An 18,893-nucleotide genomic window follows, 5' to 3' on the forward strand; every position below is an offset into this window, starting at 1 on the left:
ACAGCTTTTCTGATATTTCTGATGATTTTTCTCCCACTTTTTTAAAAAGCATGTCCTAACCAGTCTATATAAATTATTTATTTTCATTTTACTTAAATTATATGTTATTGTTAAGTTAAAATATGTTTTTCTAATAAAGTCTATGTAATTGTCTCTATTATTGTCTGTACAGAATACTAATGTGTTACTTGATGGCATAACATTTAAGTTAAGTTAATTAGGATCGATATACTTCGTATATCCACAAGGCGGCAGTAATGCAAAAACAGTTGTAACTAGAAGAAGTTGCATTTCCTGTGAAAATGCAGTGTGAATGCCGTGTAGTGTAATCTGAAAATAGCAGAAGAAGAACTACCTGCTGGAAACTGAACTGTTTGCTGAAAACTGCTGTATTTGAAGGGGCACACTAAGCAGTGTCAATAATGCAGAGTGCATGCAAGCAGGAAAGATGCGCCGCAAATGTCACATGTAGGATTCGAACCTTTGCCACCAGACCTCATCGTGGCTGCTCAACCCACTGAGCAACGCCTGCTCTGGTCTCAAGCAAAGATATGATGAGAGAAAAAATATTCACTGTGCAGAAGAAGCTGAATTGTGCTGACAAGAGCAGAAGAGGATGAAAATTGTGCTAAGAAAAGGTGAATCAGCAGACTTTCTGCTGAAAAGAGGAAAAGAAGCTGAAGTTTGTGCTAAAAACAGCTTAAGAAGCTGGAATTTGTGCTGAAAAGTAGTGAAAAAGCTGAAATTTGTGTGGAAAAGAGTTTAAACAGTTGAAGTGTTAACTGAAGAAAATGTTGGCGTAAGCGGGACTTGAACCCGGACCTCCTGGTCTGAGAGCGGCTGCTCATCTCACTGAGCTAAAACAGCCCAGCGAGCTAAACTGGTGATCACGTCACACAAGCAGGAGTGAATTTTGTTCACTCAAATAAATAAAATAAATTTCTCCTCAAAATGCAACACTTGCACCTGCAAACTTTTTTTTACGTGCGCGCAATTTTTTTTTTGAGCGCACGTAATTGATTCATTTTTGGGGGTGCTGAAGCTGAAGCACCCCCAAAGATTTCTTACTTTTTTGACAAGATTTGCTGTTTGTGGGACACACTACTAAAAATATAAAAAGCATACAGTACGTAATTGAGACGGAACACTTTAACAACAAAAGTATAGACCCCCTCCCCCCCAAAGTCTTAAGTCAAATGACTTAAAGATTTTTGCTTTAAACGAACACAATGTAATTTCATGGAACCTGTTGACAAACTAATTTTAATTAAAGTCAACGTTTCATTTTTTGAGTGTAGTTATTTTTTAAAAACACGATTTACAACCTGAACAGGTGATAAAGCGACAGATCTTTCAGCCCAATTCTACTTTTTCTACATAATCTATCATATAAAATGTAATCAAATGGAAAAGTCTCTTTTTAAAACTTGTTTTATTAGTTTTAATCTTTTAACTTTATGCATCAAACAAAAATTTAATTATATGCAACATTCACTGACTGGAAGAAATTAGTTTAACATTTAAACCTATTTTCTGCACATTCCAGCACATAAAATAAAATATGTTTTGTGTTTACACTCAGTATTTCAAATAGATGCAAGTAAAACACAGCAGAAAATAAATAAAATCAAAGACTCAGCGGGCCTGTTGCTCTGTTTTCACCTGTAAAGCAGGCGGAGGTGTGCTCTGGTGCAGGTGAGCTGCAGCGGTCATGTCAGTGGGAGGATCCGGGAGTTTCTCTGTGTCACATTCCCGTGGCAGCGCACTCGGTGCTCGCTCGGAGGTTTAGGGTTTTTTCGCTGTAAAAAGAAGTTTTCTTCCCACGCGGCGATCAGCGGACGCTAATGTTTTTGTCACTTTTTATGGAATCAAACTCAAAGTAATGTGATTACTTCCACGCTTTAAACGCTGCACGCTCATACTCTCTCTGCACTCGATATATTATTCTTCTGTTTGGATCAAAGCATGAATAAATGAATAAAGTCATCTTTGTGTTTCAGATACAAAATAAAACCAGCTTTCACTTTGCCAAAATACAGAAATGTCTCATATTAAACTTTGGGTACATGAACACGTCACATCCATCCACCCGTCACACCAACAACACCGACCTCTGCTGTAGGTTAGAGATGCAGCGCTGTGATGCCCCACCCACTCTTATCTCACCAAAGGTTAAAACAACACAACAATGTATGAATTCATACGTTCAAAACCCATAAATACGCGTTATCTAAAGCTGTGGCCACACCGCTATCAAACAATACGCTTGGTTGGTCTAAAATACGGAACAGCAAACAAACAGAGTTTAAACTGGAGGCGTCGTCTCACTGCAGGCAGGCTTCAAACTTCAGTAAAGTCTTTAATCCTCTTTGGTTTTCTCATGGAAAGAAAGAGCGCTGCAGAGAAAGAGGAGAATATGTCAGAGACAGACGTGGTCTTCATTCCCAAACTGAAGCCAGTGTTTGAAGCTAAAACCTGCAATTCCTCTGACGTCCAGCAGAGGCAGCAGTGAGTCAGTCCCACAGACTGTTAAAGCTTTACAGCAGAATGAAACATGTTTACAGCCTGATACGCAAACTGTTTGGTCTCTGCAGATCATTTCTACCTTCCTAACAGCTTTTTAAATTGTATTAAGGAATAAAGTCTGCATTACTAGGGGCGTGGCCTATGTAACTGACAGGTGGATGGTGACACAGGTGGGTGTAGCTGCTAGCTGTCTGCTAGCTTCACCTGAACTGGACCTCTGGACCTTGTTTGTGCTGTTGGAGCCTTTTAGAGCATTTTTAATGACATCACCTGACCAATAACATGGCTGCTCTGAGGTTACTGTAATAACAGACCATCCAACAAGTCTGACTAAGAGCTTTGGTCAGATTCCAGTTTTCTCTGGATGGTGCTGATTAGCAGGTATCTGTGTGATGCTTTATCTGAATCATTAACTTGTCCTACAAACAAACTGGTTTTAGTGATTTTTAGTTTAAAAAAAACAAATATGGAATAAAGTTTTGTACCAAAGCATAAACCTGGCATCTTCACCCAGTCCGATAAAGGAAATGCTGGTTTCAATTATGGATTAATTACCTTTGAAACTGAGCTTGAGTGAAGGCTCCTCCTCCAGCAGGGAGTCTGAGTCGGGCCACAATTGGTTAACCAAGATTTTAGCGTTTTCAAAATGATCAAAATAGAAGTTGGGTGTGACTGTGGGTCTGTCTGGTTCACAGAATTTCAGGTTCTCTCTCAGTTGGTCAGAATCAAACTTCAGTACCTGAAAAAGAAAAAGAAAAGAGAGAGTGAACAATAAAGCTTAGTGACTACAAAGATTAGTTAAGAGCTTAACTGTCAGACACACATCAGCCTGTGAGTTTGTTCTATCCATCCATCTTCTTCCGCTTATCTGAGGCCGCGTTATGGAGGCCGCAGCCACCTCCTCCAGTGTTCCCGGGCCAGCCAAGAGATATAATCTCTCCAGTGTGTCCTGGGTCTGTCCTGGGACCCCCTCCCAGCGGAACATGCCCAGAACACCTCACCCAGTAGGGCACCCAGGAGGCTTCCTTGTTACATGGCCAAACCAGCTTAACTGGCTCCTTTCGATGTAGAGGAGTAATGGCTGTACTTTGAGCCCCTCACAAATGGTCAAACTCCTCATCTACCAATGCCCCTACAGTCAGAGGACACCCTTCAGTCCCTCTTCTTGAAGATGGTAACCACCATCCCAGTCTGCCAGTCCAGAGGTACTGCCCCTCTCCACACAACATTGTAGAGGCATATCAACCAAGACAGCCCTGCAAGATCCAGATCCTTCAGAAACTCAGGGCAAACTTCATTCACACCAAGGGCCCCGCCACCAAGGAGTTGTTTAGCTGCCTCAGTGACCTCACTCTGGTGATGGACTAGTCACTCCCCAGGTCTCCAGACTCTGCTTGCTTTATGGAAGACTGGGATTAAGGAGGTCCTTGATGTATTCCTTCCAACCCAACAATATCCTCAGTCAAATCAGCTGCATCTGGTTTGGGGGTTACCACCACGACAGGCACCAACGACCTTGCAGCCGCAGCTCAGTGCAGCAGTTGAAGATCTCGCCTCTGTCAGGTGTTCCCAGCGAACCCTCATTTTACGTTCAGGTGCACCAGGTCTGTCCACCATCGTCCCCTGCCACCTGATCCAATTCTGCCTCCAGGTGGTGATCAGTTAAAAGCTCACCATCTTTCTTCACCCAAATGTCCAGAACATACAGCCACAGATCTGATGATACAATTACAAAATTGATCATCGACCTGTGGTATGGGGTGTCCTAGTGCCATGTGCAGTTACAGACACCCTGGTTCACACAGGAGTCCAGCTCTGGTTCAGATCTGGAAGACCCTTCCTCCCAATCATGCCCTTCCAGGTCTCAGTGTTGTTGCCCGCATTAGTGTTGAATTCTCCCAGTAAGACGACAGCCCCCAGGTGGAGCACGCTGGCAGGTTACTCTGAACTGCTGTTTGGCGCACAGGCACAGATGACAGTCAGGACCTATTCCCTGACCTGAAGGTGCAGGGAACATATCCTCTTGTCCACCTGGGAAAACTAGGGGATACTAAGATATCCACCCCAGCTGAGACAAAGTCCGGCCTGTCTCCGGAACCAGTCACCAGTCACCTGGAGGAGTCTCAGTAGCTGGGATCAGTTTGCCAGTGTGTGCTGGCCACTGCCCAGCACTCCGACAATAAAGCCTCTGGGATCACTGGGACTAGCAAACCCCTCCACAACAATAAATCTGCAATTCACAGAGGAGGTTAGTTTGTTGTTGTGGGGCGATCGTGGCTCAAGAGTCGGCAGTTCGTCTTGTAATCGGAAGGTTGTCGGTTCGAGCCCCGGCTCCGACAGTCTCGGTCGTTGTGTCCTTGGGCAAGACACTTCACCCGTTGCCTACTGGTGGTGGTCGGAGGGCCCGGTGGCGCCAGTGTCAGTGCGCCCCAGGGCAGCTGTGGCTACAATGTAGCTGCCATCACCTGTGTGTGACTGGATGTGTAAAGTGCTATACAGATACAGGCCATTTGATTTTTACATTTAATTGTTATTTACAGCCAGATTATCCCATAACCACCTGTCCGTTCTCCACATGCAGGGCGATGGCAACATTATCCCAAAGATAAAACTCAGGCTGTCCAAACAGCTCCAGAGAGTCCATCTGACTTGCATCAGGTCTGTGGATCAGCTCGTACCTGAGAGGAAGGCCAAAGACAAACAGTATCAGTGTGGCAGTATTATCTGACTCCACATAAAGCAGACAGTAAAAGTCTTAAATATACTTAAATATATACATAAAATTATTGGAAAAGATCAGCTGACTGGATGTCAGGAGGAAACTTTTTAAAATTTGGTAATTGTCATTGCAGGGACTCCTCCACCATAGTTATAGTGGCAGCACGCTCATGATATTTGAGGGCTGCAATGTAGATTGAATGTATTTGCCTTCAGATTGAGCTCCATCACAAAGGTCTGGTGCACATTACTGAGGATGCCCCCAACCCCATCCTCCACCTTCCCATCACTTGTGAATGAGGCACATGATTTCTCTGACTCAGGGCAGTGACTCTAACTAACACATTTTTACTTTTGTGAAACCCGCTGAATTAAAACTGAAAGCGTGCACTTCAGTCACATCTTGATTGTTGGAATTAAAATGACGCACGCAAAACTACAAATGGTGTCATGGTCCAAAAAGCTCTGCACCGACCTGGATGCCTCAGATCAGATGTACGACAACTAAGCTGATCACTGACCTGAACACAGCGTGTCCTGGTACAAGTGCATTCTGGAGCAACCTTATCCTGTAACAGGATGTTAAGGGTGAAAAACCAACACCACTCTGGTTTAGATCAGGCTGTTCCTGTCTCCTACATCCAAGTGTTCCTACCATCCCAGAGTCTCCAAGAAGCCCAGGTGTTCTTCCCTGCTGCTCAGCATGAGCACAGACAATAACTTGTTGACCCTCTTCCTTTGTCTGTGAGCGTTTATCTGTGTCTCTCACCTGTGTGTCTCACACATGGCCTCCGACCTCCAGATGAAGCGTCCGTCTCTGTACGCGCAGACGGCGTTCGGGTCATTACCAGGAAGTAATGGAAACTCTGAGAAGAGCTCGCGATTGGCTGGGCTGTGGACCAACACAGAGTACTGCACTTTCTTTTTGAACAGGCAGGTCCTGAACACTCTCATGATGGGCGGAGCTCCGAAGCAAAACTGGACACAACAGAAGGTCTTTCAGTGGGAGACTCACACCTGTCACACACCTGAGGTAATGTACATGATGTACTGATAACACACAGAGAAAAGCTGACAGATTGTTCCTGGTCACACGGTGTTTATTATTTTTAGTGTGTAGCTTTGACACAAACTCAGACTGTTGTGGATAAAGAGTTGTTGAGTTTTGAATAATGTTTGTATCTTCAGGAAGAAAAAATTCCCCCCTCTGTAAATGTAAACATACCTGCTGGCTGTAGGCGCTCAGCACGTCCTGCAGGGGGAAGGTGAAGCGGTACGATCCATACCTGGACTTCTCACTGAAGGCCGGAGAGGTGGCAAATCTCCACAGGAAGCTCTGCTGCTTCACAGCCTGCTCCTTCGTCCGGTTTGGGTAGGTCTTCTCCAGGAGCCTCGTCTCGGCCGCCTGGATCTCCTCGGGCCCCACAGCCAGACTCCACCACACCAGGGGCCATTTGTGTGGATCCCTGAAGCCTCTGTGAGGATCCTTGAAGCCGCCGTCTGTCCTGATCCAACATAAAGCCCCTCGCTCTGTGTCGTGTTTCAGGTGAGACACGTGAAACTCGGGTCGGGGGTATTCAGGGACGTTTTCTTTTAGGAGATACGGGTTCTTCAAGTCATGAGCGAGCTTCTTCAGCTCATTCAGCCACAGATGCTTACAGTTTATGAAGTGTTGTATATATCCTCTCCTGTTTCTTTGTGTCTGCATGATCAGGTGGAGGCTGATGCTTCCTGTCAGGAGTGTGAGTGATCTCTGATCACCAGGCTTATATTCAGACCACGCCCCCACAGTCCAGGGCTGTTACACTGCCCATGCAAATGGGACAAAGCCTGAGCGCCCTCACACAGGAAATAGTCTAAACATCAGCTTCCATATTTCAGCACCAGCACTGATAAACATCACAGGGAAAGAAAGAAGAAACACTTCCCCTGCAAAACCACCAAACTCCTGTCATCTACCTCTATTTCACTGTTTCCACTTCTGTTACAGGTTCAAGTGTTAATGAAGTTAAACCCGACTGCAGCTCAGACAGCAGGCTAATGAAACTCATTAGTAATTCATTTAGCAGATTACATAGACACATAGAGTTTAGCAGATGTTTGCTTGTTAAACACCTGCAGACAGCAGCAGGATCCATGTGAGCGTCTGCAAAGTAACGTCTCTCAGTAGCTGCATTGGACAATACTGTGATATTGAAAGGTTAAATATACAGTAATATACATATGATAACATTCGCCTGTTTCTGGAACATAGCTCAACAAAGTTCGATCTCAAAATTTAATCTTAAATTATTATTTTTCCAACATTTTTGATCTCTCATATGTCACAACCCGTGACAAGCAAGTGGGAGACCACACACAGGCTTTTAAAGGCTGTGAGATATTTTTAATGACGATAAGGTGAAGAAACTTAAACACAATTGAAATGATATAACAGCCATAACTGAAGCCTCAAATGAATCTGATGGGTGCCAGACGGAGAGAGCCAGAGACCCCGCTGGTTCAGTCCAGGTGCATACACTGGGACTGGCCTTCTCAGGTGTGCTGCATCTATAATTGGGTCAGCTCCACCTACCTGCAAGAAACAGGTAACAGAAAAAGCGAAACACGAGGCCAGCCCACTGGCCGTCACACGTAACATCATCAGTACAGAAGATATCCACATAAAATATTCAGGGCTGAGAAACACATTTAAACTCTGTTAAAGACGAGATGGGCACAAACTGTCCTCATGGTCTCCTGCAGCCACCTTTGACCTTTTGTTCGATGTGTTTTTGGAACAGGAACTATTGATGAGGACTTCCTGCTCGTGGATGTTGTGTGTAATCTAGAGAGATGTGGAACACAGGCTGAGGTCAGATGCTTTGGATTTACATATGTTTTACTTTCACTTCATCATCCCCCTGAAAAAGCTCTCTGAGTTTCTTTCACGTCTCATTCAGCGTTCATCGCTCGTACGTATCAGTTCTGTCACTTGTGAGCAAAAATAAACAAATGTAAGTCTGTTAGTAGCAACCGACCCGGAAACTTAAAGATCCCTTTGTTTGCAAACGCTTTAGACTGCGATGACCGAGAACAGTGAGAGTTTGTCTCCATGCTGTTCATTAACCTTCATACAGGTTTGAAGATCACAGCTGTTCACTGATGTTCAGCCGTGTCACTGCGCAGAGATTCCTGCAGATTCTCTGAATCCTTTGATGATAATATTACTGTAGATGATTCACAGTTTCACATCAAGAAGAATTGTTCCACATTTTCCAGACACAGTTTTTTGAAGATTAGCGAACCTCTGCCTCTTTTATACCCAATCATGTTGCCATGGTTACGCTCCTCCAGCTCTTCCTTTTGTGCCGTTTACCTTTTCATCCATTTATCCACAACATGATTACAAATAGCAAATCATACAATAAGTGGAGCTTATTGTATGATTTTTTACAGTCTGTCATAGAAAGTATAAGATTAAAATCTGGACAGAAAAAAAGAATACAGACGATTACAATCAGAATAATCAATAAATGCTCAATCCATTTATTGATTATTCCTCATCACACATGACAGCAAACCAAACATCTTCAAGTTTTTAACTGTCATTCAGAATAATGTGGACGTCTGAGTTAAGATAAGATAAGATAAGATAACCTTTATTAGTCCCACACGTGGGAAATTTGTTTTGTCACAGCAGGAAGTGGACAGTGCAAAAGTTATGACGCAAAAATTAGAATACAATAAGAATAAATACAGTACACAACTGTACAGAATAGAATAAAATAATATACTATATACAGTAGAATAAAATAGAATAAAAATATACAATAAGATAAAAATAGAATACGAATGCTATATACAACTGAGTAAAAATACAACGATGACAGAAAGGATTATTGCACTTAGTGTTATTGCATATGTATGGATGTGTGTGTTTGTTCAGTTAAAGTCTTTATTATGGAGTCTGACAGCAGTGGGGAGGAAAGACCTGCGAAATCTCTCCGTCCCACACCGTGGGTGCCGCAGTCTCCCACTGAAGGAGCTGCTCAGTGCTGTCACAGTCTGCTGCATGGGGTGGGAGATGTTGTCCAACAGGGATGACAGCTTAGCCGCCGTTCTCCTGTCACTCACCACCTCCACTGGGTCCAGAGGGCATCCTAGAACAGAGCTGAGTTGAGAAACAGCCACCTGTCAGTATTTAGTCATTTATTTTTTGATCTGATAATTTCCTGATCAATAAACAGTGCAAATATTAGTGTCTGATGTGATCTGACTACAGCCAGGAAGAGCACCGAACTCCAGAGCTGCTGCACCGTCAGTGCTGTTTGGGTTTTCGACAGCAGGGGGCGCAGCTGGGCTCATAAGAGCATCCTGTGATTGTCCTGGTGTAGGTCTGAGTGAGCACAGAGGAGGATGACTCTGAGTTTGTTCACTTTGTTCCTGTTCTCCTTCAATGATGTCACTTCCTTTACTGGCACACGCTCTAAAAACTGTAACTTTAACATTTATTTCTTAAATCCAGCTTCACAGAAAGTTCTGTGGCAGTATTTTAGAGCACGGCTCCATGCTGCACATTAGCCTTCATACATGTGTGTTTTACACTTTAATGTAACAGAGTAAGGCGCAGGTTCTTTATAGAGTCACTCTTTTAAAAGCCCATCCTGATGTTCTTAAAGGCTTGAGCTGAACGATTCAGATGCATTCATAAGGTCTACATTTTTGTCATGCTCTCCAGGATCTCTGGGATGTTGTTTCTTGTTGTTTTGCTGTTTCTCACCAGGGCGGAGTCAGGCTCCGGTCCAGGGCCGTGCAGAGAGGTTTAAAGGGGCGGGTGCTCAAAGTTAAAAAGGGGCACATTGAACCAGGCTGAATAACAACAACACACATTCATCAAGAATCTAATATGGGAAGGGCAGGGCTGTGTTGATCTGAGACTGTAGACATTAAAAAGTCCACAGGAGAGATGGTAGCAGATTAAACAAGTGTCATGAGATAATAACAAATTGCAAAGATTGGTGACAGCGCTTGGAACCATAAGGACACAAAAAACTGTGAGAAATAATTCAGGCTCTGCCTGTGAATCACTCTTTGCTTCTCTTCTTCCTTCCATCCCATCATTTCATATATCACTCTCCACTTGCTATCTGAGAACAAGGCACAACTTGCTATTGCAATAAACTATAATCTAATTATCCACACCTAACAACTCCAGCACTTAATCTATAATAAAATGATGACAGAAAAATGTTATAGCCCTGCCTTTAGTAGCCTCACACAGCTCTACTGTTTCCTCCTCATGTCCTTACCAGGCATGTCTGCACAATGTTGACAATGCACACACAGTGACACTTTAGACCTTCTTCAGAATACTGTATATACTATGGGCATCACGGTGCTGATCCAGAATCCTTACATTATTATTCAGAGCTACAATAATAAAGCAAAGAGGAGGGGGAAGTAATAAATATGAAATAATGTATTTATGATGATTCCATTTGTTTCACTATCCACTCTGTGCAGGGCAAAGCTTATTACATGTTTAAACTGTAGAGATACAATCATTTTACTGCTGTAACATCCAACTTTTGTCTTATTTAAAATATAAATCTAATATAATCTACTTCTTAATGTATGTTCTTTAAAATACAGCGTGTGTTTTTAATATATTATAATTATAATAATGCATAATTATGTGGACATGCATATTAGATCGTTTTTTAGTGAAATATAATCCCTCCAGAAAGGCAGGAAAAGCCCGGAAACTTACTTTCAAACTAAACATGTTCCCTAAAACGGTGACAGAGCTACAGACCCATGACAGCCTTACACAGGTAGCCAGCAGCTGTGACCAGCACTACTTGTGCAGTTAATAAAAGGACAGGTAATGTTTGTCGCGCTGTTGCACACACAGCACGCTCGTTTGTTTCAGTTCGTCAGTTGCAACAAGACATCTTACCAACGTGTACGTAATAAGCTGATACTCCTGGGTGCTACACACTACAGTGCACGCTGTACACCTACTTACTGGTTTTGTCGCATCAGTCTGTGTCTCTGAGTTAACTTGTGTTTCTCCTACAGCTCCGGACCGCTAAAAATGCGCGTGCTCTTTGTGAGCTCGTTCCCGGCTCGTAACCAGCGCGCTCTGCCGTCGAGGGCGATCATTGGTTAAATGTGATCATGTGACTGATGCAAGCCAGATCCTTTTATTTAGCAAAACTATGATTAATAGTTAAATATTATTGTTGAGGGGCACAGACAGGACTCCGCACACACACATTAAAAACAAATTTTTTTAAAAAGTTGCCTCAACAAAAGGACACTTTGGGCACCATCAGGAAAGGGGCGGGTGCTCAAGCCCCTCTAGCCCCCCCCTCTGCACGTGCCTGCTCCGGTCCCCACCTCTGTCCTTGTCTGTACAGCTCTACTCAACTCCCTCTCATCACGGACTATAACTCCTGCACCACTCAAGGCCCCAGTGGGGTTTGCTTCTTTGCTGGATCGTTGTGCTAACCTGTGTCAGTGTAGCCCTGGCTCGCTGAGTGATCTCGTATCTCCTAGTGCTCCTCTCTAACGTATATCTCCTCTCCTTGTACAGACCTCCCTGGACCTTCGCCTGTTACCCCGCCCTGTGGGCCTCGTGTGGATGTGGGTGAGGTCTTTGTGGACTGGACTTGATGTGACTGAGCTGCTTATGTGAGCAGAGTACTTACTGGCTGACAGTGTGTGTGAGGAAAGATGGATGATACAAGCACCACCTAACAGTTATTATTACACATTCCTGGATGTTCAGTTTGAAAAGGATGAAAAAGTGTTCTGAGCAAATTTTCCATCATCAACTTAGCTGAAACTGAAACCTAAACTATGCTGTTAAACATTTAATTTTAAAGATATCTTTACACAAACCAATTCAAAACTTTTATATTGATTGATGTATTCATGGATAGACTGTCCTGTCCACCAGGGAGCGCTGCTGTACCACCTCCCACGTCCTTAGCAAGCGCACACATTTATACAGACAGCATGGATCCGTTAGCAGATGCACAGAAGTCCTCAGCTCCATCAGGTCCTGCTGTAGTTCTCAGCTGAGAGAGCGCAGACACGGACATGTTAGAGGTGACAGTGTGAGATGAGACTCCGTCCATCTACAGATGTACTCATCAGTTTATGAATCCTGACAGAATTTGTGATTTTTCTGCCTGGTCGTTGTGTCCTTGGGCAAGACACTTCATCTACCACCTGCTGGTGATGGCCAGAGGGGCCGATGGTGCGATATGGCAGCCTCGCTTCAGTCAGTCTGCCCCAGGGCAGCTGTGGCTACACCTGTAGCTGCCTCCACCCGTGTGTGAATGTGAGTGAATGAATAGTGGTATTGTAAAGCACAGCCTAGAAAAGCGCTATATAAATGCAATCATTATTATTCCTCAGAGAACATGAATAATTCTATACAACTTTTCTGTCTGTGTGAAGCTTCATTATCAAACTATTGTGTTTGTGGTTCGTAATACGATGTATCGCCTCCTCTCATATTAATGACAGCTTGTTATGGTATTTGTGTTCAGGGAACTTTATTGTCTCAGATGCTAAAGCTGCTGCCCATTGCTCTTGGTAAAACTTTGGCCTGTTCACATCTTTCTGGGTCTGTCTGGAGCTGCAGCTCTGAGATCTCCTCAGAGTGGCTGAATGATGCTGAGGTCAGGAGACGGAGAGGACCTCTGCAGAAGCTTCATTTTAGAAGAAGAAGTTTCTCTGTGCTGTTGGCTTATTGTAAACGGGCAGTTTTGTGGCATCGGCGTAGTAACGACTTTCTTCTTAAGACTCGACCATGCAGCCTATTTTTTCCTTGTTGTGCATCTTGAATCAGCTGAAGTTGTTGAATCAGCTGGTGTTGAACGAATCTGTCATTTTTCACCTCTTAACTAGAGTTTGGACATTGATGATTAGCATCCTCAGTTCCCTGGATATCGTTTTATATCCTTTTGCTGTTTTTATAAAGTTCAACTATCTTGTCCTGCAGATCCTTTGATAATGCTTCTGTTTTCCCCATGGCTCAGAATAAAAGGTCAGTGCACCACTGGATGAAACATAGAATAGAATAAAATAGAATAGAATAAAGCTTTATTATCCTTTTACATGTACAATGAAATTATGGTTTCTCCACAACAACTGTGCCGGCATGAAATAAAAATGGTAAGAGAGCAGGAATAAATACAAAACAACAGAAAGGCAAACATTACAGGACAAAGTCCAAAGTGTTTGGAAGCGGTGCAAAAAACGACTTGATGAGGGTTACTCAGATCATGGCTGCGACTGATGAGGTGGATAGGTGGATGTGTCTTGGATGACCTGATTGAGGTCAGGTACAGACCAGAGGGCAGCGGGTCAAACAGGTGGTGGGCGGGGTCACCTGTGATGGTTCACAGACAGGAGGAGCTGGCGATGGCCTCCAGGGTTGGCAGTGATGTTTTGGGTGGTGACCCTCTGTGCAGCCTTGCTGTTCTCAGTCGAGGCCCCAGAGTACAGCAGGCAGGAGGAGAGCATGGTCTCCACTGAGGAGGGGAGAAGGTCAGCAGCAGCTCCTGGTCCAGGTTCTTCTTCCTCAGGACACGGAGGAGGTGCAGCTGCTGCTGGGCCTTCTTTACCAGGGTGATGGTGGTGTGGGTCCAGGTGAGATCAGCAGAGATGTGGGTGCATAGAAACCTGAAGGTGGAGACAGATTCAACCTGTTCTCCATTTATACTGCCGGGGAAGGGGGGGGGGGGGGGGGCTGTCTGTGCCTCCTGAAGTCCATGATGAGCTCTTTGGTTTGAAGGACGTTCAGCTTTTCAGGTTATTTTCTGAGCACCAGCAGGACAAGTTCTCTACCTCCACCCTGTTCTCTGTCTCAGCTCCATCAGGGACCAACCACGGTGGTGTCATCAGTGTGAAACATGCAGTGACCTATCTGCAGGCCAGAAACTCACTGACCTTTCACACACACATAATTACAAGCAAATAGATCCCAGGTGAGGATTGTTACCTTCACCTTTAGTAGTTGTGTAAACCTCCATGTGTCAGCGTTTGTGTATTTGTAATGAAAACAGAAACTATTCCTTTAATTACTGATTCATTACCTTAGAAAACAAGGCTGAGTGAAGGCTCCTTCCCCAGCGGGAAGCCTGCGTCAGGCCACAAATGTCCAACCAGTGATTTAGCATTTTCAAAACTGTCATACTGGATTCCAGGTGCAGCACTCTGTTCAGGTTTCTCACAGTACGTGAGGTTTGCTCTCAGTCGATCACAGTCAAACTTCAGCACCTGAAAACGAAACCGAGCAGAGAAACAAGGTGAGAAACTTCAACACTTTGTTTTAATTTTTACCAAATTTATAGGCAACAGCTTCTTGTAAAATGCTTCAGGCGTCTCTATAGAGTAGGAGGGGCAGGTACCTGTCCATGATCCATGTGCAGGGCGATGGCGACATTATCCCAAACATAAAACTGCCGTTCAAAAGAATATAGACTGTCAGCTTCCATCTGGTTTTTGTCAGGTTCTTGGGTCAATTTCCAACTGAGAAGAAAGTCAGAGACACAACCAATCAGCTCACAGAGGACTTCAGACTGCTTCCCTGACAGAGCTCTCAGTGCCAGCATCAAATCTGATGCTCAGGTCGAGATGAAGCACACTGACCAATGACAAATTAAAGGAAAAACCAACATGAATATCAGACACTGCACGGACTCGTTGTGTCCATCATCTTTGGCTTTGTTTGTGGTTTTTATAATATTACAGCAGATCTTCATCATCATCAGTGGTCGATCACATTTATTTCAGTGGAGACTTTAAACACTTGCCTGTGTGTCTCGCACATGGCCTGTGACCTCCAGATGAAGTGTCCGTCTCTGTAAGTGAAGACGGCGTTCGGGTCATCATAAGCAAGCGAAGGATACTCTGAGAAGAGCTTCTCTCTGGCCGGGCTGTGGACAAGCACAGAGTACTGCACTTCCTGATTGTAGAGGGCGGTCTTGAACACCTTTATCATGGGCGGAGCTCCGGAGCAAAACTGGAGACAACAACAGGAATTTCAGTGTGAGAGACACACACAAAGGTCACTAACCTGACACACTGTACACCGTTTAACAATCACACAACAATATAATCCACCCACTGTTATCATCTTCAATGACCTGTACCAACACAGAGCAGAGCAGCTATCTGAACGCTGCTCCAACAGAGGTCGATCATCTTGTTAATAATTTCACCTCCTCACTACGTACGACTCTGGATACTGTAGCTCCTGTGAAAACTAAGGCCTCTAATCAGAAGTACCTGACTCCGTGGTATAATTCTCAAACACGTAGCCTAAAGCAGATGACTCGTAATCTGGAGAGGAAATGGCGTGTCACAAATCTAGAGGATCATCATTTAGCCTGGAGAAATAGTTTGCTGCTTTATAAGAAAGCCCTCCGCAAAGTGGACTGAACCACTACAGATTAGAAGGGGGAAGAAAAAAAGTTGTCCAAAAGTAGTTCATACTCGAATTGCACAGAATGGAAACAAGTTAACACCCTCACTACACACTAACTACACACTAACCACACCCTAACTACACACTAACTACACACTAACTACACACTAACTACACCCTAACTACACACTAACACACCCAATGTACACACTAACACAACCAAACTACACACTAACACACCCAAACTACACACTAACTACAAACTAACACACCCAAACTACACACTAACTACACACAAACACACCCTAACTACACACTAACTACACACAAACACACCCTAACTACACACTAACACACCCAAACTACACACTAACACACCAAAACTACACACTAACACACCCTAACTACACACTAACTACAAACTAACTACACACTAACACACCCAAACTACACACTAACTACACCCTAACTACACACTAACACACCCTAACCACACCCTAACTACAAACTAACTACACCCTAACTATACACTAACACACCCTAACTACAAACTAACTACAAACTAACTACACACTAACACACCCTAACTACAAACTAACTACACACTAACTACACACTAACACACCCTAACTACAAACTAACTACACACTAACTACACACTAACACACCCTAACTACAAACTAACTACACACTAACTACACACTAACACACCCTAACTACAAACTAACTACACACTAACTACACACTAACACACCCAAACTACACACTAACACACCCTAACTACAAACTAACTACAAACTAACTACACACTAACACACCCTAACTACAAACTAACTACACACTAACTACACACTAACACACCCAAATTACACACTAACTACACCCTAACACACCCAAACTACACACTAACACACCCTAACTACAAACTAACTACAAACTAACTACACCCTAACTACACACTCCACCCTAAACGTCACAAATCTCTCAAAGGTTTTGGGAGAGCGAGCGCTCTTCCTAAACAACCTAACCCACGTGCTACTATGTTTTTATTGGTTCACATGGTACATTTTTTCCACCATGCACTCACAGTACTCTAACTAGGCTCACAGTGTTAATGCTGTCTTATTTTAATAAACAACACTGTAATATACAAAACTAAGGTGGCAGGAGAACATTTTAGGGTGGCACGGCACCCCTCTCAACCCACCCCTGCTTCACCTTTCTGTATTTAATCATGAATTATGATTAACGGTCCACCTCACAATGAGGTGACTGTTGTTGTGACCCGCCACTATATCAATAAAAATGAATTGAATTGCACAAACACACTGGAGCTGGTTGGCAGATTACTCCTGGTCACATGACTTTCAAGGTTTTTAAGTGGCTGTTAGACCTTAAAGCCTTGAGGAGTTTAAGGTCTTAATTCAGGCCATCGTGTGTCTTTCAGTCTGAGCTGATGGATAAACTCAGTGTTTTAAAAATAAAAGTACTAATGAAATTATGTTTTCCTAACATGCAGAATCAATCAGTGAGCTACACATTGATTTAAACCCCCCCCCCCCCCCCCCCCACCCCCACCACCAGTACCTGCTGGCTGTAGGCGGTTACCACTTCGTGCAGGGGGAAGGTGAAGCGGTACGATCCAAACCTGGACTTCTCTGCGAAAGCCGGAGAGGTGGCAAACTTCCAGAGGAAGCTCTTCTGCTTCACAGCCTGCTCCTTCGTCCGGTTTGGGTAGGTCTTCTCCAGGAGCCTGGTCTCAGCTGACTGGATCTCCTGGGGGCCCACAGCCAGACTCCACCACACCAGGGACAGGCCGTCTGCATCCTTAAGGCCTCCGTGAGGATCCTTGAAACCTTCGTCCTTCCAGATCCTCAGTAACCCTCCTTGCTGTGTATCGTGTTTCAGATTGGACACGTGAAACTCGGGTCGAGGGTATTCAGGGATGTTTGTTTTTAGAAGATACATGTTCCTCAAATGCTGATTGTGCATTTTCAAATCATGCAAACATAAATGATGTTTGTGAATAAAAATCACATTCGATCCATTGTTCTTTCTCTGAGCCTCCATGTCCACGGTGCAAGATGATGGTGCTAATGAAAAATCTGTGATACAGAACAAACCAGCCGATCTCCCAGTGAGCCCTGCCACACTCTGCTCAGTAAGACTTCAGTCGACTCGTCAACCCAACGCGGAAGATTCCCAGGTGTGTTCATGCTCCGCCCATATTTAGGAGGATATATCAGGTAGTGACTCATTCCCAGGTACTCTGTGGACGTTTGAGACATGTTGGCTCCTGCTGAAGGGGCGTCAGTTAAACAGAAATGTTTCCGTTACTATTCAGGAGAAAAGAAACTGAAAACCTGAACATGATGTTTCAGGTCAGTTTCTTTCTTCTGAAAAGAAACTGAAAACCTGAACATGATGTTTATGAAGAAGCCCATTTATCGTCTCACAACATGAAACTTATGTAATCACCCCTGTAGCTGGGGTCAGGGGTCATCTGCACCCACAGCACACGCTTCAGATCATCTGCTCTGGATGCTAGTCTGTTAGAGCTGTCAGAGCGTGAACCTGCGACGCACTTGAGCCCAGAATCATCCTGATCATATTTCAGCTCAACACTTCCTGTTTCCTGTTCAACACAGCAGACACTCCTGTACAGATGATTTCAAAGAAACTCTGATTTACACAAAATGTGATCATGTGTTTAGTCTCACGTCACTATATTCGTGTGATGTCCGTAGTTTATAAGTACAGTAAGTCTGGCCGACTTCCGGAGCAGCACATGGAATAGACGCGTTCCTTGACGCTCCTCCGTGCCAAACGGATTTTTACGGTCTCCTAATTCATTTTTCTCTTCGCAAAAAAAGCCAACAATTGAAGCTTATACCGTATACAACAAAAGATGCCCAGAAAAGCTGGTAAACAGATTAACTCTTCATCACGAATTATGACTTCGGCCAACGCTGAACCCTACTGTTCGCATTGGCTATTATGGGAGAAGATCTCCGACAAAATTCTCCGTCATATAAACAAAAGGTTTGACAATTTGGAGCATACTCTTCATGCAGTACAGGAATCCCAAAGAGACCTGCTGGAGAAAGTGAAATCCATGGAAGAGCAGGCTCTAGATCAGGAAAATCGCCGGTCCCGCTTGGAGAAAGTGGTCTCCAACTTGGAGAGCAGGAATAAAGCACTGACATTAAAAGTGGATGAC

The 18,893-nt window shown here is 44.0% G+C and overlaps 2 protein-coding genes across 3 annotated transcripts; both read right to left on the reverse strand.

The window, feature by feature from the left end:
- Window positions 1-1,428: 1,428 nt before the first annotated feature.
- Window positions 1,429-7,017, reverse strand: LOC146700940 (uncharacterized). Its single transcript, XM_085471184.1, has 5 exons — window positions 6,470-7,017; window positions 6,014-6,222; window positions 5,087-5,204; window positions 3,082-3,265; window positions 1,429-2,396 (listed from the first exon to the last, which is right to left on the reverse strand). Exons 1-5 carry the CDS (start codon window positions 6,950-6,952, stop codon window positions 2,341-2,343), a joined length of 1,050 nt encoding a protein of 349 aa, XP_085327310.1. The 5' UTR covers window positions 6,953-7,017; the 3' UTR covers window positions 1,429-2,340.
- A 567-nt stretch (window positions 7,018-7,584) lies between these two features.
- On the reverse strand, window positions 7,585-18,045 carry LOC146700941 (uncharacterized). 2 transcript variants are annotated; one of them, XM_085471186.1, is made up of 5 exons: window positions 17,261-18,045; window positions 15,060-15,268; window positions 14,655-14,775; window positions 14,340-14,523; window positions 7,585-8,071 (listed from the first exon to the last, which is right to left on the reverse strand). In XM_085471186.1, the coding sequence occupies exons 1-4, from the start codon at window positions 17,741-17,743 to the stop codon at window positions 14,341-14,343; spliced, it is 996 nt and encodes a 331-aa protein (XP_085327312.1). In that variant the 5' UTR covers window positions 17,744-18,045; the 3' UTR covers window positions 7,585-8,071; window position 14,340. The 2 variants fall into 2 exon arrangements, with proteins under 2 accessions (XP_085327312.1, XP_085327311.1); XM_085471185.1 differs by lacking the exon at window positions 7,585-8,071 and having other exon boundaries at window positions 13,983-14,523.
- Between the last annotated feature and the right edge of the window lie 848 nt (window positions 18,046-18,893).

The sequence above is a fragment of the Copadichromis virginalis genome, linkage group LG10 (assembly GCF_057382275.1).
Source record: "Copadichromis virginalis isolate Kocher_CV1m ecotype Utaka linkage group LG10, C_Virginalis_male_GT1.1, whole genome shotgun sequence".
In the NCBI taxonomy this organism is placed as follows: domain Eukaryota; kingdom Metazoa; phylum Chordata; class Actinopteri; order Cichliformes; family Cichlidae; genus Copadichromis; species Copadichromis virginalis.

Excerpts from the sequence above, each read along its gene's own strand:
- LOC146700941 (XM_085471186.1), bottom strand. The coding sequence starts at position 17,743 with ATGGAGGCTCAGAGAAAGAACAATGGATCGAATGTGATTTTTATTCAC. Across the intron at positions 14,776-15,059 it reads GCCATGTGCGAGACACACAG|TTGGAAATTGACCCAAGAAC; the intron begins GCAAGTGTTTAA and ends CTTTCTTCTCAG. Across the intron at positions 14,524-14,654 it reads TGCACATGGATCATGGACAG|GTGCTGAAGTTTGACTGTGA; the intron begins GTACCTGCCCCT and ends TTTCGTTTTCAG.
- LOC146700940 (XM_085471184.1), bottom strand. The coding sequence starts at position 6,952 with ATGCAGACACAAAGAAACAGGAGAGGATATATACAACACTTCATAAAC. Across the intron at positions 5,205-6,013 it reads GCCATGTGTGAGACACACAG|GTACGAGCTGATCCACAGAC; the intron begins GTGAGAGACACA and ends CCTTCCTCTCAG. Across the intron at positions 3,266-5,086 it reads TGCATGTGGAGAACGGACAG|GTACTGAAGTTTGATTCTGA; the intron begins GTGGTTATGGGA and ends TTTCTTTTTCAG.